Source organism: Conger conger, chromosome 3 (genome assembly GCF_963514075.1).
Source record: "Conger conger chromosome 3, fConCon1.1, whole genome shotgun sequence".
In the NCBI taxonomy this organism is placed as follows: Eukaryota; Metazoa; Chordata; class Actinopteri; order Anguilliformes; family Congridae; genus Conger; species Conger conger.
This window is the reverse complement of record NC_083762.1, coordinates 63,418,430-63,440,100: the sequence shown is the minus strand read 5'-3', so window position 1 is coordinate 63,440,100 and position 21,671 is coordinate 63,418,430. Positions and strand designations below refer to the sequence as shown.

Sequence of the window (21,671 nt, the reverse complement as noted above, 5' to 3'; positions counted from 1 at the left end):
TCAGTCAAGCTTTTTAAAGGATTGACATTTTCCTCAGCTCTAAAACGGTGGAGGCTGTGCTCTCTTCGGTCTGTTGTTGTCTTTTTATAGCACTTCCTGGGGCTTGACTTAACTCATTTCATATGATGTTGCTTTTCCTCCGAAAGTACAATATCCAGGCATATATTTAAGGCCCGTTGGATCTCTGAAATATCCAGGAATTTTCAGGAAAAAAACAGTTTGAGCTGCTCTCCTCCGGGACTGAGCTGTGCAGAGATGCATGATGGGAGTTAACCTCAGGCCCTGATGCCACAGGTTGACTTCAAGCATCCAGTCAAGCACTTGTGTGATGAGTAGGTAATCCCGTTAACTAATTCACTCGCACTCTGGGGTGACGGAACCACCAATTATGTGCCAGCCAGCACAGGGGGCACATCCAAACTGCATATCCCTACCAGGATGGGTCTACCAACTGTGCCCCCCCCTGCAGCTTGTTTTATGAACGAGTGCTGTTTATTTAGCCTTGTGGTCTGACTGTAAATTGATGGTTTGTGGAGCGGCTGGTGTTAGTAAAGCTGGACCAGGCTGCCCTTGCAGTCTGTGAACATGAAGAGAGCCACTTTGAAGTGGAGTGAAGTGTTTTCTAATGCGTGTGTCCAGGCCTCTATGAGGAAGAGTTCTGAATGGCCACAGTACGGCTGTCCATCATAGCTGACTGCCGTTCCCTCGTAGATGCTGTCATGGAAAGGTTTCCTCAGTTCCATGAAAAGAACAATATTTTGACCTTTAAGTTGCGAAAGTGAAATTGTAGACTTGATTTGGTAATAACGATTTGCCGTTGTAAACTGCAACACTCCCTTGTGTAATTTAGACATGCATTAGCTCATAGCAAGCAAACCAGCCACATATAAAAAAAATATACTCATAAAATTTCGTTTTCTTTTTTAGGTTCCTCATTCTTTTATATTTCTAGCTCTCAAATTCGTAAATCTAACGGAAGATTCCGTTTATAAATACATAATTTTGTTATTAAAACTTGGCATGTCCCTTTTATCTTCTGTATGCATTAAATGAAAAAATAGACTGCAAGCTAAATATTAAACACACAAAAAAATGAAACACTCAGTTTTTGAAAATTACAGGTATTTTACTAAAACCGTACTAATGTCATCTGTTTGGGGAGCATTTTGAGAGCCAATCAGGCTTTCAAGGGCAGCACATTAGGAGCAGAGCGAACATAGGCATCCCCAGGGGTAGCCTATAGATTAAGAAAATGAGAAAAGTCTGATTCTGGCCTGACCTTTGAGCACGGGGAATGCCAAGAATCACCAGTTAGGGGGTCAGGGGAAACTAATTGAACACAGATTAACATATCATTTTGGTTGATGCTTAATGTCGAAAACCCTGTCTGCAGGTGTTTTTCTTAATCCGACAAATAATAATTAAATTTTCTTCCTCTGATATATATTTTTTTAAATATTGAATAAAAAAAAAATGACATTCATCTTGGCTGATGTTAATATTCTGGATGTATTCATCAGGAGCCTTTGGTCTGTGCTACAACCCAGCATGTATTAATCACAATTTTCCCCAGAGATCCCACTTTTTTACGGGAAGAGGTGTCAGACAGACAGTAATTGATCTCATTTTAATTGCATATCAGGTCAAAAGCATTGAATATTCTATCAATATGGCATGCCTTTCTCAAGATCATAACATATTATTTAATAATTGAAGAAATACAATATTCTGGTTTTATTTCAGATTTATGATCAGGTGTAACACATCATTATGTTGGAATCTAATGATGCCAGTAGTGTATGCTCCAATCACACTGCAATTAGATTAATATTTCTGTTTTGGTGATATCAGATTTTTCTTCTTCAATCAATAACATAAACTGAGCTGTTAAGACCTGAATTGAAGAGAGATGATTTTAGTGCCCTACATTGCATGCTTTTTTAATGCCTTTGTGTGTGTGTGTGTGTGTGTGGTGTATGCGTGTACATGCATGTGTGTCTTTACCCCTAAGTGTGTCTGTGTGTGCATGTGTGCTTGTGTACATGCATGTGTGTGTTTTATGAGTGTGTGTGTGTGTGTGTGTGCTAGTGTGTGAATCTGCGCACACTTGTGTGTCTGAGCATGTGTGTGTGTGTGTGTGTGTGTGTGTCTGTGCATGTGTGCGAGTGTGTGTGTGTGTGTGCGTGTGCGTGTGTGTGCGAGTATGCGAGAGTGCAGAACTCTGCGTATGGATGCGGGTGGTTGCCACTGACTACGCCCGGATTCTGATGGCGGTGCAGCGCAGCGGGCTGTTGGCGGGTGACCGAGCCTCAGGCTCCATGGACGGTAGCTAACAGGTGACCCCGCAGGAGCGCAGAGCAGCCATACACAGTGTTCCACAGCAGCCCCTAAAAATAGACCGCCAGCGAGGTGTAAATTATGGATTACTCGAGCAAGCCCCGTGGCAAACAGAGGGGGCCCCCACTCGTCACGTCTCTCTCTCTGTCTCTCACTATCTCTCTCTCTCTCCCCCTCTCTCTTCCTCACACTCTCTCCCTCTCTTTGACACTCACTCTGTCTCTCACTCTCAAATTCAAAATGCTTTATTGGCATGAAATACATTTGTACTGTAAGTATTACCAAGGACACTCTTTCCCTCTCTCTCTCCCTCTCCCTCTCTCCCCCTCACTCATTCTCTCACTCTCTCTCTCTCCCTCTCTCTCTGTCTCTCTCCCTCTCTCCCTCTCTCTGTCTCTCTCACTCTCTCTCTCTCCCTCTCTCTCTCTCTGTGTCTCTCTCTCTGTCTCTCTCTCCCTCTCTCTCGTCCCGGCCGTTGGTGTGGGTGGCCCGCATTCCTTGAAAGCGCGGCTGCCTCGTCGAGGGACGGCATGCGCTCTGCGGAAGTGTTTTTGTGGGTCAGGCAGCGCGTCTTTATTTAGTCGTGACATTTCGGTTACGTACCACCGGTGGAAAAGGGCTGGTAGCCCCCTTCACACTTGTTTGCTAATGACCTAATGACAGAACCTGCCTCTTCCCCCCACTCTCTATCTCCACCAGTCCCGTTCCTGAGGTCAACAAGCCTCTTTAGGAAATGTCTAACGTGTTTGCAAGCCCATCTTTAGCACGCCAGAGAGAGCAGTAGCTCTCGATGTAAAAGCCTCGAAAAATGTCACGCCTCTCGCCTCTCTGCGACATTAATGTACAGTAACTTGCTTCTAACGGTGAAAAAAACAAACCTGTACATATCAGTGTGGTTTGCGGTAGAGCAGCGCTTATATGCCAATGTACAGTGTTAGGCTCAAAACGCTCTCCAGCGCACAAACGAGAACAAAAAGAAGTGACAGGTGGTCCCTTTGCCTGATTGTTTACAGGTCGGTGATTGGATTACGGAGCATTCCGGCACCGTTAGAGGCCGCCCGCTGACACACGGACATGGCGAGCTGTGGGGGTTACCGGACTAATGCTGAAACTCATTTGAACATTTTTCATTTTTTCACCGTTTTTTCTGTTCAGTGACCTTCGCTTTACACCAGACCGTGCCTTATCAGACGGTTTATTTTCAATAAACCGTGTTATTCGACTGGGTTCACTTTGGATTCATCTCCAAAAGACAACCCAGATCAGAGCACCTGCTGCTCTCCTATGTGCTGACTGAAGATTTCTTTTGTTTTTTGTGGTATTGATATCACACAGGGCTTAGCAGTGTTTTGAACTGTGCTGTATTTGATATTTAATCTTGATTTAAAAGACAAACCTCCAGCAGCTGGCTAAGGAACACGGGCCACTCTGCCCCACGTGTGTGCGCACTCTTCACAGAACCTTCCAGACCTTCTATTCTGAAGGTTGTGTTCCCGAACCTCACCTCTTTGACCAGTCCTTTCTGTTGCCTGGAGACCTGATCAAGGTGACGGGCCTGTGTAACTCAGGAAATCGAGGAAGACATTGTCCAAACAAGCTTCCTGTTTGATTTGCTCCCTGGCGTGTAGATTGGGGCTGATAGCCTGAGCGGGGGAAAGAGGTGTCACATGGGGTTCAAGGACAGTCCCCCCAGCTTACACATCTAGTCTGTCCTGCCTTTTTCCTTGGAGCCAATGGCATTGCTGTGTTCTCTATCAGTATAGCCTTGTTGACACTATAGGAATATAGCCCATAGGAATGCTTTGTGATGAGCTTCTCCTGACTTGAGGAGGATCTTGATGCATAGTTGCTGTTTGTGTGTAGTTGAACCCAGTTAACTGATATGTCACAGTTTGTATCACTTTCGCTTTTAAAGATATCTGTTAACAAGTCCTAATTTAAAATTTGGTTTTCATAGTGCCGTTTATACTGGACTGGACATTGACAGTAGTCAGCTGACATGGTTTATTTAGGTGTTTTCCACAACAGAAAGTACCGGGATTCTTTGCTTGCAGGAGTAGGTGCAGCAAATGAAGGACCTCGTTATACATGTTGGCGTTTTCTGAAACGTCCCTGCTTGGGCTAGGTCACACCACAGATCCTATCTGATTGGTGCCGTTCACCTTAAGCTCAGTGTGATTTCAATGCTCATTTGAGTGATTGATCTGAAGATTGATTGCTTCTGATTGATGAATGGCCCTGTTTAAAGAGACAAGTATGCGTGTGCGGGGGGTGTGGGGGGGGAATGTGGTACGTGAAGGTCGTGTGTGTGTGTGTGGCATGTAAAACAGAGAAATAGAGGGTAAGAGAAAGCCTATGCATACATTGTGTGTCATGGTTTGCTTTTCTATCCTGCCTGCCTTAAGGTTCTGTTCCACTGAAAAAATCTAATTTTCTTTTTCCGTTTACTGCTGCTAATCATCCCGCAACTATTCAACTTTCAGGATAATACCACCTTTTGAATGATTAAGCCATGTGTATGATGACATTTGTCTAATTATTTACCATTTCTATCTTTGGAGTTGATTTTCTCAAAATAAAAAAGCTATATTACAGGACATTTTTCTTAGTGCATAGTGTTCCAATCATCATGAAACTTTGCAAACCATTACTCCATATCCAGGAGTTATTTTCTTGTTATAAGCTTTAGGGGTGGGTACAGCATCATGAATCTAGTTAGATCCTGAAATTTCATAATTTTTCTCAATGAAAAATCCAATTTTGTTTTGAAAAATTACTCTTGGGTACTGGTGACAAAAAATGGCTCAAAACAAAAACAAGAAAACAAAAAAAACGTGTTATTTAGAATCTGAAATAATTATAACGATATCTTACTTGGTTCAGATTATAGACTCTAACAAAAAATTTGTAATTTCCACCATCTTGAATGAAGTATGCAAATGAGCTATTTTACATATTTTGTCGGAATTTATCTTTTCAAGTCCATACCTCATGATAATTGAAATATGTACCCCTGAAATGATTGGGAAGGCCAGAGATGCATTTTCAGTGGAACATAACCTTAAGTGACGTATGGTTATGAATAAAATATGCCACTGGTGTGTTATTAGGATGATTTAATTAAAACTATCTATCAGTCATGGGGGGGACCTGTCGCCTCCTTCCAGGGGCACTCCCCACCCGTATATATTTACACTAGGGATTCCCAGGACTGCCATTACACTGATCCGTAGCCAGCTGCTGTGTGCTGGTAGAGCCGCCTGCTCCAGTTTCACCTGCTGCACATACATAAATATGGGGGAGGCAGGCAACTCTGTACAGGAAGGGGAGGATTGAAAGAGGACAAGTAGAGGTTAATAACAAATCGATTCACCTCCAACTCGTATAGCGTTTAAATGTTGGGACACTGCTGCTCTTGAAAACTCTAGGATGTTGTATCTTTGCATTTTTTTGTATCATTTTTAATGCATCCTCTTGCTTTTTTGTGAACAACCTTGTTTTTTTTCCCTTGCTCTATCACCCCAGATCCTAAAATAGGGAGCGTAACAACAATGTCATACTAAAGGCATGAAGATGTACTGTAGCACACAAGCACATACAATGAGACCATGGATATTCAACACTCTGTTTTCTAGCATTTCCAAAATTAACAGCACCTGTTTCACACACACTACAGTTGTATCAAGTGGACCTATAATTAATGGGTTTCTTCAGTCTGACTGGGAGAATGGCTTTATGATCAAAGGAAAGAAGAGATATCAGAACCAGGCCTGAGTCAAATAAGTAATTGTTTCCTATTCAAATACTTTTCCATGCCCAATTGGTCTTGCCAGGTGCAACTAAGCCAACCAAGGGGACCAAAAGGCAGGGGAATGTTGAAAAGTATTTTATGGAAATGAAATACTCTCAAAAAGCCCAAACCCCACCTTCTGATCTTCTTGTCAGGTGCAATTGAGCCAACCAAGACCAGACAGCAGGGTTTACACTCTTTGAAAGCATTGCATAGTCTCCAATACCCCAGACCTGAATCCAGAACAATGGCATATTTGACCCGGCTCTGATCAGAACATGCGTGTAAGCCTTCTTCGTCTTGTGTCCGCAGGTGATCCAGCAGCTGAGGCTGTCGCGGAACCAGAGCGCCGCCCTGCAGGAGCTGCTGGAGAGCCGCAGGAAGCTGTGCGAGGAGCGGGGCGACTGGCGGAAGCTCCTCTTAAGGGCAGAGGGTGACCCCGTTGACGCCCCTCCCCCGCTCTGCCAGAGAAGCCCCATCCTGGCCAAGAAGACCCTGCCCCCATAGGCCTCTCTCCACAGGTCACCCGTCTACCCTCTGTTCTCTGGTTCTCTCTCTTCTTCCCCTTCGCAACCCCCTGTTCCGTGTTTGTATCTATCTCTCTCTCTCTCTCGCTCTCCTCTCGGACCAGTCTGAGAATACGTGGTCATGGTGGGCGTCTCTTTGGGTCTCTTCTGGCCCTCTCTGAGGCAGAGGAGTACGTGTTCTCTCTGAAGGTTCTTCCCTGTCTCTCCACGGTATTGATCTGGGGCGAGTCAAGGACGAGTCTTCGGTTCTTAACGAGTCTCGGACACACTTAGAGAGCAGAGAAGGGACCGGCTCTCTGTGCCACACTTCTCCTCTCTGACTGCTTTCCCTTTCTTGCCTTGGGATAAGTCAAGGATGAATCTCTCCACGGTTCTGGATGAGTCGCTGGGACCCCTGACATGGTAGACAGAGATCAGCTGTTTGTGCCCCAGTGTAGTGCCTCTGCCCTGTCTTAGGAAAATTCGGGGGTGGACACAGTGTGTGTCTGTTTGGGTTTGGTTCTGGAATGACTGTAACACACACACACACACACACACACACACACACTGACCTCAGCTGAAGGGACTGAGGATGATGAAATTAGACTATGCCTTCACTACTGGTGCACAGAGGCAAGTACCTCAGCAGAACACATTCTGAAGGGACGTCTATAGCTTTTAAACAGTGATCCTACGGGCTGGTTCAGCCTGCATAATGGAACCATCTGATCTCCCACACACAATCCTCCTTCATCAGTGCCTGCTGTAGTCTCAGTGTGCCATCCTTCGAAAACCCACCGTTCCGCTGGTGCTGGTCGTCTCGCGCCCGACCCAGCGCAGGTCGGTCGCATGGCGTCCCAAGTTTACAGGCAGACGCTCGCGTCCGCGCTCACATTGACCTCAGGGCTGTGGCCTCACAGACAACCCTCCAGGAGCAGCCAATCATCTCAGCCCTACAGGTGTGTCTTACGCCCTGAGGTAAGCACAGCTGCAGGTTCAGGGATATCGGGTGGAGCCACAGGCATATCACCTGTCAAACCCCAGGCCAGTGTGGCCCCTGTCCTGGTCCGGGGGCCACACTGTATACTGTACGCTTGTTCTGGTTGCTTCAGTGCACAGCCTGCCCCAAGTACCTAGGTTAGGAAAAACCGGGCTTGAAACCAGGTTCAGCACACAGACACACTGTTCAACACTAGTGACCAGCACACACTCTCAGAAATAAAGTGATGGTGGAGGTACATTTTAGTTCGTCAAGGATCAAATTTCCCAAATATACCCTGTGAGTACAGTAATATTTTCTTTGAGTACAAATGTGTCATTTTCTTAAACAAAAAAGGTACATATTAATTATGTATTGCTGGCTAGGGGTACAATTTTATGTACCTATAGTGTACCGCCCCAGCGACAAGCGTTTGTACTGTACCCTTTTGGTACCTTTATTTCTGAGAGTGCAGAGGCAAACACACAGCCGTAAAAACTCAAGACACCACCTTTGCCGATAAACGAATGTGAGACGTGTCAATGTGAATGTCAGACTCAAGTGAGCACCTATGGCCAGGGCGTGTAAGGAAACATGCGTTAAAGCTCTATGAACTCTAGTAATGCGAAAGAAAATGTGTCAAACCAGCTTTTGCACAAAGGCTAGCAGCTTTTGCACAAAGTGTGAGCAGCTTTTGCACAAAGGCTGATGCCAGTTTATCAGGGTCCTCGATGCCTGTAAAATAAATGGAAGTTCAGAGATGAGACTCCCTTCATTTACACCCTATCTACTTAGATCCAAGTCTGTAAAAGACTAACAAAGACTACTAAGAGGTATCCAGAGTGCATTCGACTTTAAAGTGCTGAATCGTCCCATCAGCAGCACAATGTTTAATTTCACAACAGGAAAATACCATTGATTCACACATATACTGTATACAGTACCTGAACACATGCACACACATGCACAATCAACACTGTGCCTCTAGGAACGTGTAGAGGACAAGCGTTCAAACCCCTGTGGTCGAAAGATCATACCAGAACAAAGATCTGCCATATTCTGTGAACGTATGATGATATGATTCTATCGAGATCAAGTGAAATGTTTCAGAAAAAAAGTGTATTTCATTTGCATTTAGATCTCTTATCTCTGTACATAAATAGTGGATGATTTCTGTACAGTTTCTAATTAAAATGTGAGTGCACGGGTTCTCTTGCCCTCCCATGCTAAGCACAAGGAACTGCTGCGTTGTATGGTGAACCATCCCAAAATTGAGCCCAGATTTCTCCACCGGATGAAGGGTGAACATACTGTAAATATAGTGTTTTCTCTAACACCAGAGTTGACTGGTAAAAAAAAATCTATACGTGTATAAGTTGTCCATCTGAACGCAAGTCTTGTTTCATAGCAAAGAACAAAGTAAGTGTTTGTCATGTGAATAATAATTATTTTGTGCAGAATGATATAGTCGGTTTATGTGTAACCTCTCCATACAAAAATCATCACTGCCTCCACAGTCAGTATTTTTGTTTATAAGTTATGTTTCATTATGTTAAGTTAGATAACGCACAACACCCGTGTCCAATATCTTGAGCAGTCATGGCTTGTGAATTTGTCTCTGTCTGTCTACTTGTTTGCTAGGACAGAGATGCACAGCATGCTTCTTGGTGGAAGGGAACAGGTATAATTGACACAACACTTGTTTGTGTCAACACCCCTGTTTGTTGGAAATGCCCATCAACCCACAAACCTCACCTCCCTTGTATTAGGTGACATTAGCCAGGAGCTTCTCCCACTTCAGACTTAATGAAGAATAACCAGATTAGCATTGAGCGCTCTCAAGCACTGTCCTCAGAAGGCTGGATGAGGAGATTCGGCCTGTTCTGCAGAGGGGTGGGAGTTGGCTATAGGACCACTCGACGCTCCACAGAGGGAAAAACTTTATATTCACTGCATTTCTCTCTTTTGTCTTTTTAAATGTATTTATTTATTGCATTATTCGATGTAAAAAAAACAAAAAACAAGCCTAATGCACAAGGATAAATAATTCCTTTTTAAATAAAAAACCCCCACCGGATTCTGCTGTTTTGTAAATGCATGAAAACATAAGCCTATGTACTGAAACCTATGTACTTACTCTCTTTGCTTTCTTTTTTTTGTTTTGTTTGTTTTCTGTGGATGAAAAATCATTTTTACACACACTCGTGACTTCTCTGGGTGCTAAAATTTCCCTGCCTCCATCCTGTACTGTATGTGGCCCAGACACAGACCAGTCTCTGAAGAATCAGACTACCTGGTTATGCTGTACTGTCCCCAACAGTCATTTTTTATCAGGGCGATTTTCTCTGGAACAGTCCTCGGTGCACATCACTGCAAAGTGGACCTCTTAAGTGCACACCGAACCATGGACATTGCTCAGTAATTCAACTACAAACGGGGGTTTGTCTTTTTTCTTTTTTTGTAAATTCAATATAACTTGTGGTTATATGTTCTATTTCACTGTGTTTGTGGGGAAAAACAAAGAATGCCTCTTTACACATATTGTTTTCAGTATTTTATAAATACCTGTACAGCAATAAAGCACAATTGTGTCAACACCCGTGCCTTGTGTATTCAACCACATGAATGTGTCCAGTCCACTTACTCATGCACTGTTACAAATCTCTTCCAGCCTACCTTGCTTCTCAGTTATGAGCTTGACCAGCATGTCATCTGACAAATACAAATAAATCTGACATGTTTGCCCTTAAAACTTGGTGTCTTTCCGGCTAATAATCTCTGGTTCTTTTTTCTGGAACATTCCAAAAAGTTACGGAAAGTTTTTAGTGAATATGTCTAGTTGGTACATCTGTCCCTGGATGTCCCTTGAACCCAGTGACAGGGAACATTGTAGAAACAGCTTTAGAATGTTCGCTTTAATTTTTTAACATGAAATGGTGGCTAATCCTCAATGAGGAATGTTAGCAAAATATCTGGCATTTCAGCACTACTTAATTTGTAAAATTCTTATGATGTCACTGAAACATATCCTGCTTTTTAAAAATCATCTGGGGATGTTGCCAGTATGCTTGTATACTACATGCCAGGACAACTTTCCTGACTCTGACGGAACTTGTTTGAAATAATATGAATTGTGAAGCCCACTCATTACACTCTTATCCCTTACCTAATTGGAATATAACCAGAATCTTCCGCAGCGCTCTGGAAATGATTTGAGTTTGCCGATGGCAGGGAATGTGCAGGCATGTGTTTACTCATTCCAGGGCAGGTAAAATGCAGGTGTTCATTCTGAAAAAAATCAAACTCAAAACCTGATCTCGTATTCGCATGTGCTTTCCCCTGGGAACGAGAAAGCATCTGGAAGGCTTCTGGGGGCTGGGGGGGGGGGGGGGGGGGGGGGCGGGTGGGGGGCAGTAGTGTAGGCTTAGCACATAGTCTAAAGTGTAGCACGCAAGTCCATTTAGGGTGTGGTAGTTTCAGGGCAGATAGTTCAAGCAGAAAGCAAGGTGCAAGGTTCAAAAGGGCAGTGAGTGGCTTGATTAATTAAACGGTATGTCATGGGCGTAACATACTATAAAACAATCAGAATGTCATCTGACATTCTCTTTAATGCCAAATGCTTGGGCTAATATTATGATAGATTCAGAAAAACAGACTATCTCTGTGGAAAAAGCCCAGGGGTCTGTTCCACAAAGCAGGATTACTGAGTTACCCCGGTAACTGCACAGTAAAACAGTAAAACAGCTCTTGAGTCCATGTTCCATATTTGTGCAGGGTCCAGGTTTTACTCAGTGCAGTTATACAGCTAACTCACTATTCTGAGTTAGATTCATTATTCTTATTAGACTTTTAGTTAGCTTTAGAATCATTTAATACACTTTAAATTGTTGAGGTTAAACTGGTTTCCCTTGTCTTTTGGATTAGAATGACTTTGACTTTGGGTTAGGCCTATTTCTTAGACATGTCACTGTGTGAATGTCATTAAATGTGCATTTGCTCTAACAGGCACAATGTATGAATGCACACTACCAATGTTCCATTAACAAAGCATAATATAAGCGGGTTAAGATAATGGATGGATGGATGGATTATAATGTCAATTTTTAATCTGATTTCAGCTGGGTTTTTATTTTTAAATTACTGTATTTAAAAAATAAAAAATAAACCCCGAAAATGATGAGCCTTAGGTATATATAATGGACATCTTCATTTAGGACAATTTTCTGAAGTTTGGAGTATTTGTTGAATCCGTTGTGGCACACTTGTACAGAATGTTTTCAAATAAATGTAAGAAAACCAAAAATGTTTTTGCATGGGGCCCAGTGTTTGAGCTCATCTGCCAGGTGGGGGTGCAGTGAAGCTGGGTGTGGTTGTGTCGTTCACTGCATGGGGCCCAGTGTTTGAGCTCATCTGCCAGGTGGGGGTGCAGTGAAGCTGGGTGCGGTTGTGTCGTTCACTGCATGGGGCCCAGTGTTTGAGCTCATCTGCCAGGTGGGGGTGCAGTGAAGCTGGGTGTGGTTGTGTGCTTCACTGCATGGGGCCCAGTGTTTGAGCTCATCTGCCAGGTGGGGGTGCAGTGAAGCTGGGTGTAGTTGTGTGCTTCACTGCTCTGCCAAGAGGTCGGCGTATAGCTCCTTTTGATCAGGAATGGATTGCATTTTGGTGAAATGCCAGGTACATGTTATGGCAATGCAAGGTATAATTATGAAACAGGCAAAAGCCAAATCACTTGTGTTCTCCTCTGACTGGATTCATTCACCTTTCAAAGACATAGCGCCATTCAATACAGAAAAAAAACACAAAATAAAACAGGGCTATAATAGAAATTTTGCATATAAATACATGTACAACAAATAAAGATAATGAAAACAATAAAATGGCAAGAAATATGAAAAAAATAAAATTAATGATAAATATTGAAGTGATAAAATTAATTCATTATAAAGTCAAAATGATAGAAATAGGTGGGTGTCTCGGTGGCGCAGCCTGTAGAGCACTGACCGCATGCTCATTGTGAGCCGCGACGTTGGCGGTTCGAATCCGGCCGTCTGACATTTGTCGCATGTCTTCCCCTCTCTCTCTTGCTCCCGTTCTTCCTGTCTCTCTATACTATATACTGTCCAATAAAGCTGAAAAAGGCCTAAAAAATATCTTTAAAATAAAAAAAAAGATAGAAATAGGAAAGGCGCGATCATAGATGCAAAACTCCACCCGCTTTGGAGAATTAAATCTGAGTATTCACTCTTGTTTCAGAGGGAGTGATTACAAAAACTACTGTGCAACAGGCATCTTAATGCTGGGTGTGCCCTTTCCTGGAATACCAGCTGCGTGATGGGATTGGCTCCTCTGGAAGCGGGAGCCAATCCCAGGTGAGTGGCAGGGCGTGAGACGAAGGCGAGTCTGTCGCGCTATCCTGTTCCCGCCGGCTGGTCCCGCCGCCCCTGGGACTCAGTGACAAACAAGCGCTCGTGGTCGCTGTGGTGACAAACAAGCGCTCGTGGTCGCCGTGGTGACAAACAAGTGCTTGTGGTCGCCGTGTAAATATTTGTCCCCGTCACCGTGCCGGTGTCTGCCGGCCGCCCGCAACAAGTCAGCCGTTCCGCTGCCAAGGCTCATGGCTGTTGCCATGGATCTTGCCAATCTGCTGTTATGGAAACATAGCTTTACCGCCAATGCAGCGGGCGGGGCTCGTACCGACGACCCGTGAACACGCAACCGCTGCCGTCAGTAGTCACTGGAAACACGGTCTGCCCTCTCCCGGGGGGTCTAGGGGGGTGGAAATCGCATCCAAAACGAGGGACTCCCCTGTCCGTGATTGGGAGAAAGGGGGAATCGGTAGGCCGGTGTTAGATTCCACACGCCCTTGGTGCGTCGGCCTGTCGTGGGTACACACAGGGGCAACAGGGCTCATCGTCGGCAGGGTGTCAATCACGTCTCCCCCTCGCCATCTCGCAGAGAGAATCCCTGACTTTCACACCCGCTGTAGGCGTACAGTATGCACATACCTCGCACATCTGGAATGGAACACAATTCTCATTATTTCATTATTGCGATCGTTATCGCCACAACTGCATTCGTTTATACATATACAGCGTATGTACCGTTTCATACAGTTGGAGATGAGTTTTAAATTGGATATCCTTTCTTTAAAAATCTATTAAAAGATAGTCATCAGATAGATTCATGAAAGAAACAGGTTTCCATAGAAACCCAGGCAAAATTTTTGCTCTTCTGGTTGGAACAGAAAAAACTATTTGCAATAAAGTGATTTAGACGCACGCACGCCTATACACCAGTGACTACATACAGATTCAACCAGGACCTAATGATAATGCCAAGGCTGGTATTTGTGTTTTTACTTCGTTTCTGCATGGATGCGGCTGAGCGTCCCCCAAAAGTCAATAAACTGGAAGTAGGGGCTAATGGAGAGGGGTGGTGAGTGTGGAGTGCTTACCATTTTAATCAGATCGCTCCACTCCACTACGAGGAGATTAACAGTCACATCTGCAGAGCAATCACCGGGGGTAACGATGGCTTCGCGGAAGCTCGTCAATACAGTCTCATTGGAAGTCTCTCTCAAGCTATGAAGAACAGGAGATTTTTTTATGGTGGACTGCATGTGCCCAAATAAACACACACACACACACACACACACACACGTAGCAGTATTCTTATCAATGATCTGAGATATGCTTTATAACCCCACCTTGCCCATCTGTATATGTACTGCCTGGCGGTGGCTTGTCCAGGTAAAGCTCAGCAGCCATTTCTGTACCAAATGCTAGCTACACACTGGTCGAAATGGAGAGCCAATGATTTATTTGGCCAATTAAAGCAGAGGGTGATTAAACGGGCAGATAAGGGGTTTGACAGGGGCACTGAGGAACTCCCCTGCTCTTCACGATAAGCCAGGGCCGGTTTACTGGCCGCTGGGAGTGAGGACCTTGCTTTAACATTCAGAAACAGGATCGCTGGTGCGGATTTTCTTCATTTTTAGTCCTAAAAAGGGTGCTTTTGAAAGACGGACTTTGTGACTCCTCTGAACATGGTGTGGCGACATCTTTGCGGAGTTTTGTGTTCATTGTCTACCCCCACCACACGCGCACAAAGGCATGTGTGCGCATACTCTACATACACGAGGGGGAGGTGGGGCGTACCTCCAACGCACGTGATGTGGGTGACCCATGTGGTGCCTTATATTCCATTGAACGCAGAAAGGTCTTCTACAGGATGTCATTACGTGTCGCACTTTGCATTGCAAATCATTGCATTTAGCAACAACCTTCCCATGAGTCAGCCTGGGCCTACTGTACTCCGCCAAGCCTGGGAACATTTCCCCCAGGCTGAAACGGTGCTCAGTATTATCGGGGTGATGAAGACCTTTGCATTTTCTCTTTCCTTTTTCCCCTCTGTCATTACCGGCCTTTAGTGGAGCCCCCGCGTTCTTAATAACTCCAGGAGAATCGATCTGGAAGTGGAGTAATCTCATCAAGCATTTGTTTTCTTCGGTTACAGCAGTGACACTGTGCTCTCCGCTCCGAATCCGGCAGTGATTCACCAACGTGAAGGAACCGTAGTGTCTTCCTGTACAAAAGGTTGCAGCATATAAATATGCATGAATTTGCTTCATATGCTTTTTATGAAAATCCTCTCTGCTGTATTCTGCCTGTGCCTCAGGGCTACATGATCTTCTCACTGTTTCACCTCCCCCCTTACGAGAAGCCATCTTTTTTTATCTGCTGTTTTGCCTAAATAAAACAATACGGCTGCTCTAATAACAGTCCTTGAAGCTCTCGTTTCAGGTTTATTCGTTTACGTCGCTGCTGTGTTCTCTTTTTATTCTCTCTTCCTCCCGGAGCTCAAGATGAACCACAGAGACTACCTCAGGAGGTAGTCATTCGGGTTGAAGGCTCCAAATTGAGGTTTGCCCATACTTAATAACCAAACACCCCGTATATTCAAAGCAAGTCAACGGGGTTAAGGTAAGACACGAGGTCACAGACCGTCCTGTTCTGAGGTGTTGGACAAGATGTTGGAATGGGACAACTGGTACGGAATGCTAGAACAGAACAGCAGGCCCCCGGCCTGAGGGGACATTTTGTTAGCCACATAAGGGCAACATTCATAGCAGCCAGCTCTCTGTGTGCCATGTCGTATCGCACTTGGCAGGCAAGGAGAGCCGTGATGATATTTCCCATGCGAGGGTGTGGTGCTATCGCATCACAAGAGCATAGTGATACCGTGTAGCAAGGGTGCTAAAATATCACGCTACAGTAAAAGAACACAGCCATTTCACACCACAACAGCATAGTGGTGCCTCATCCAGAATGTGGCGATATCGTTCTTGAAGCGTTTGGCGATATCGCACTAGAAGCCTCTACGTATCACGCTACAGGATCGCATTGAAACTGCGCCACAAGAACATGGTGGTGACATGGTACAAGAGCGTGGTGATATTGTGCTACAAGCAGGTGGTGATTTCAAGTGTGTGAAGAATAGAGGAGGAGGGAGGAGTGTCATGGGGGGAGAGGGGTACTGCATGACACCTTCTATGAAACTAATTCATCTCCCTTCTTCCCAGATCTATTCAGAAGAGACATTGCCCCTTAAAGATGCTCCATACACAAACAAGTATGAAATGCACATACAGACATGCATGTCTGAAATGCTACCAGTGAGGAACTGGACTAAGGCGGGACCATGCATGAAATGTGTCTGAAGCCATTGCTTAACCTGTGTTGCAAGGCCAGATCTGGACAGGGTAAATGAACTGCCTTGCCCCCAGTAAGGCAGTCATAACCCCCATGTCCTCATGACACTAGCTTTTTGGGAAACACAGGGGTCTTCCATGCAAATCCAGCATGAAGGCTCTCGACAGGCCCTGAAAACGTCAGCCGACCGTACACACCTCCCCCAGTATGGCGCTCTAGCATTTCCATTCTAGCGCGTATCAATTACCAGATTCATCTTGAGAACGCGTGGCCTACCGCAACCGCCCCCACAGCCTGCAGGCAGACAGCTGCTCGGATCCAATACGTGCTCGCACACATACACACTGCACACACACACAACACACACTCACTCTCATACTGATGCATTACCGCACACATTGATGTACATGCGCACAAGTATGCACAATGACACACACACACACTCACACACACACGCACACACGCATTTGTAAATACTGCTGAACTCACGGATGACATGTTAGACTACACAGAATTCAGGATGTGTTGCCATGGAGGGCTAGATTAAGTATAATTTTTTTTGTTTCCGCTACTGCTGTTCCAATGGTGACACTTGCATCCCAATAAGGGATTAACACTTATGCAGTTTTGAGGCGGGACTTTGCTTCCGTCCATGAGACCAACTGAACAGATGGCTGTTGGTACAGGGCAAAAAATCAATGAGCAACAGGAAGGGAGCGTCACTAAAGTGCTTGATCACGCAATGGGGGCGGGAGCTTGGGTGGTGACAGTGGGAGGTGATGGGGGTGGGGGGGTCGTTTATGGACAGTGGAATGCAACTGTTTTTTTTTTTTTAAAGCCTCGAGAAATTCAGCCATTTGTGTGGAAGGCACATGACTGAGTCCGTCCATTCATTCATCCAGAGTGCTTGCTTTGTGTAATATTTGGCAACTTGGGCTATTGAAACCAAACCCATGTGACCTCTAGGATCGCATATCCAAATGATAATGGAGTGTGACAAAAACGTGGATAGTTGGACAGTATGTAGGTCTTGCTGTCGGAAGAGTATTATTTTCTCATCCCCTCTTGTTCTTGTCATTCCTTCCTCGGAGTGCAGCAATGGGGAAATGCTCAAACACTCACACGTGCACACACACACATACACACACACAAATAAATGTCTGAATTACTGAATGTTGTCTATTTACTTTGCTTTTTCAAGATCACTAAAATAATTAAGTGTTAAAATAAAAACATGATTGCACGTTGTTTATTTAGTACAGCACACCAGTGTAATTGCTTACTCCACACCACCCAGCTCTGCTTTTATGTATCAACAAAAAACATTTCACTCTCACTGTCTTTGTACAAAATGGCTTTCAGATTTCCCGTATGATTTGAGACATGTGATATTCAACACAGAATGGCTGTTGCTATTGACATTGAGCTAAGCAATCAATGTCTTGTTTGTTTACCTAACATTTCAAGTATTTCTGTGTGCATGAAGAATTAAAGCAATTGCAAGATCGTGCAATGCCTGCGCTGTTAAGCCCTGTGTTACTTGTCAAATCATGGCATTTATTTGATTGTATATCTAAACTGAGTTCACAGTGGTGTGTGCAGAATTTCAAACCCAGTCTTACCATTTAAAAATAAATTTTTCTCTACAATAAGCTTGTCCTCTGCAATTTGATCGAAATACAATACTGAATAGACAGATTAATTTCAGATTCTTGAACTTTGACTACATCCGTCCCTCCTCTTACTCCTGTGTGACTAGTTTGTAGAGCCAGAGGTATTTTTGAGCGATTAAGTTTTCACGGGTTCATTTGTATCTGCATTCTCCACTCCACCCACTGTACATGCAAACAAATAGGGGATGGGGGGAGGATTTCAGGAGTCAGAAGGCTAGCCCATGTCTGATGCAAGTCAGTGAGAGAGCAGATGAGAAACAAGAACACACTGTCAGTCATTGCTACCATGGTTTGTAATGGCTAAGAGAGAGGAACCATTTTTCTTTTATTTACCATGGTATTAGCATGGCTTACAAATACAAAGCCATTGGTCATTCATTGATACACAGGATGTGATCAATGAAAAACATAGTTAACCATAGTCTGCTTACCATGATAAAACCATGCTTAATTTTCATAAGGATGGCACACAGAGAGCATAGACTGCTATACACGTTTCAATAGCAATACAGGCCAGGAAGTAGCTTAGACTCAGCAAATACGGTGGACCTTTTTCACTTCTAAGAAAAAGAAAATATATTGAGTTCTTTATCGCAGCAACAGCCAAGGAAGGGATGCACTTGGTACTCCAGCCTATTGTTTGAGGGAAATCGATGCCTTGTGCTATTTCTGAACTATCTAAGCAGAGCCTCTTGACCATGGCTGAAGCCTGTATTGTCATGTAGCAGGAACAAAAAACGTCCATATTCTCTGGGTCTGTTGTGGACAACCTGGACAAAGACCTTACAAAGATTGTTAAAGCGACACTTTAACAGTGTTGCAATTCAAAGTGGGCAACTGGGTTTCACATTATAAACGTTTCTGTATGCAATTGCAGTATGCTAGTCGCTGTGGGTAAGACTGAATACTACTGTAAATACCTCAATGTAAATGCAAACTTTAATAAAATGAAGGAATTAAATATTCACACACACAGGACATACCCAAATTGTTTGCAATATGCTGTTCCAATGCTCAGAAAATTCTCTAGTTTCACATCTGCTGTTATAACTCACATCATGCACATCGTGAACCCAAACATCCAAAATTAGGGGAAAAAGGTGTGTTTTGAACAGCTGGCACTTATTCAGTGGCACAGTACAAGCTGAAACAGCACACAGACTGAATGTTTCCTTTGCCACCTTTGTACATCTTTGAGATTTGCTGGTTGAGGTTCACTGAATAACCTCTCTTAAAAGGTTCCATTGTGGAAAATTACATTATCCTTTACATTATGTAGTTGAAGGTGATATAAAACACTGTGAAAGTATCAAAACACATAGTCTCCAAAGAAATCCACACAATCCGTTTGAAGAAAATATGCATTTAAACAAGCCGTTTGGACTTCCTTGAAGTTGTGACATCACAATGATACACTAATTTGCATATGTCCACCTTTACATTGGCCTACCTTGTGGCCAGAACAAATCAAAGTGGTCGACACAGATGGAAATCAGCTCTTTGGAGCAAGCCAGCCAATCAGTACAGCGGTGCATTGATATTAGGGAACCTTAAAGACACAGTCACTAAAACAGCCTATTCTTAGTAAAGCTCATGAGAGGCACTGGAGAATGGACATGTAAAACTGGATAGAGATTGTATTTAGTACTTAAAACCACCCAAATATCTTCTCATGGCTATTAGGTCCTAAAATAAAATGCTGAAAATGTGTGCAATATTTGATCTGCAGTTACAGACAAATTGTTATACAGATTTGGGATTTGTGTAAATGATACAGTTTAATCTTGTACCTATATTATTTATGCATTTTTTAGATGTCATATTACACAGTGGTCCCATCTTGTAGTTAGTATATAGATCTATTCAGTATATACTGGATATAGCAGCGCTACTGAACTCCACATCCTGTGGGCCGCAGTGTCTGCAGGCATTTGCTTCAGTAATTTCACTAATTAGCTTATTATTTGAACCAAGCAAGTACAATAATTAGTTAAATCAGGTGGTGTAGTGCACGGTAGGAGCAAATACCTGCAGACACTGCGGCCCACAGGAGGTGGAGTTGAGAAGCGCTGGTATATAGACTAGGCCCATTTTGTGATATGGTTGTTGCAAATTTTTGTTGTGGTTGTTTCTGACCTCGGTACCAATTTCAACGAGTACTTACAATACTTAAGTTCTGAATATATGCATTATGCACACCTGAGAGAAGCTCATGGTCAGGTTTTCACCTTTCTTTTGGCTCCGGCAGTCTAGAAAGTGTGTTTACTGATTCATGATTATCCCTGTACTTGCAGGTGCTTTAATGATGTACACATTTTCATAAAAGCCATCCTACTGAAGAAAAGCACCATCGGCACGGATTACAGTCAGTCTCATCTGGATGGCGAAAAGCGGGAGTTCGCCTGAGGAGAAATGCAGAAAAGGAGCTAACGGTCAAGGCAATGACCCGCCCACTGAATGAGCTCTCCAAAAGAGTCCATTAAAGCCCTTTGCTATTGCAGTTTTGCAGTGTATGTTACATTATACAGGCAACCTGTTTCTGTAATAGCTTAAAGTTAGCAGAAACGAGGACATGATAATGATTGTTTTCACCCAGAGACATGAGAGGGATATTAAAGGCATGGAGGACAGGTGGTGGGGTTGGGCTAAATACAGTCATTCTACCATGAAAGCAGGCCCAGAAGCATTTTTTTCTCTTCTTGTCCAAGGGGTTGCCAGACCTGGCAATGTGGGTTGGGTTCTGCTGGTTGCTCAGTGTGAGTTGTGTGTGCTTCTGAGCTCATCCTGGGACAATGTTCCAGTGGTCTAAGGGACATTCTCCATTTCTGGATGACAGAATGCTGTCCTTCCTCCTGAGGTGTGAGGATTAATGCAGGGGCATGTTCCATGGCTGTGCAGGCTTTGTGGGAACCATCCTGGAAGAGGCTGTGAGAAGCAAGTCCAGATCCTCTCCAATACCACTGGTCTGCTCTGGTGGTTGGCTTTTCAGGACACTGAGTGATAGGGCGTGTGTGTATGTTTGTATGTGTGTGCTCATGCATGCATGTGCGTGTGTGTACAGTATGTGCGTGAATGCCTGCATGTGTGTGTAGTATGTCACCACAGACCTCTTTTGATCTGTTTTAGTTAATGGGGAGTAACGCAATCACTGAAAACACTGTAAAGTTCATTTGTTCTCTACAACCCGAGGCACGGCCCTCATTGGCCGTGTTTACACCCACAGTCACTAAATGCCATTTAACTGCCACACTGTCCTTTGCCTAAGGGGACATATTCAAAACTATGATAGTGTGTTTCCCCAAAGGTAGTCTGGTGATAACGTTTCCTAGATCCACAGAAGCGATGATCTTAACATGCTCCAATGTCATTTTTATTAATTTTTTTAACAGTGTGGGGTGAGTGAAGAGATCACAGACAACGCCGCTACTTACAATATAATTGTGCTGTTTATGACTGGTATACTGTACACGGTAAGCAAAGGCTGAGGACTAGTCTTATCTTTTAACCGGCGGCGGAATTATTTATTGGCTTTGCCCACGGCGACTTACAGTATGCACTTTTCATTTTCATATGCTACACAGAACAACATATACTGAGATCTCTGAACATTTACTAAGACCTCGGAATCTCTTCACCCATCCTACTGCTTCACTCTTTGCTTCAGGCTAAATTAAC

The 21,671-nt window shown here is 44.0% G+C and overlaps 1 protein-coding gene across 1 annotated transcript in view; it reads left to right on the top strand.

Annotated features, from left to right (window-relative positions):
- The window catches only part of LOC133123507 (unconventional myosin-XVI-like), a 118,115-nt gene extending 107,906 nt beyond the window's left edge, over positions 1–10,209 (top strand). Inside the window, exon 35 of the mRNA XM_061233977.1 lies at positions 6,440–10,209. Coding sequence (XP_061089961.1) covers positions 6,440–6,634 — 195 coding nt within the window. The 3' untranslated portion in view covers positions 6,635–10,209. The remainder of the gene's footprint in view (positions 1–6,439) is intronic.
- The last annotated feature ends 11,462 nt before the right edge of the window (positions 10,210–21,671 follow it).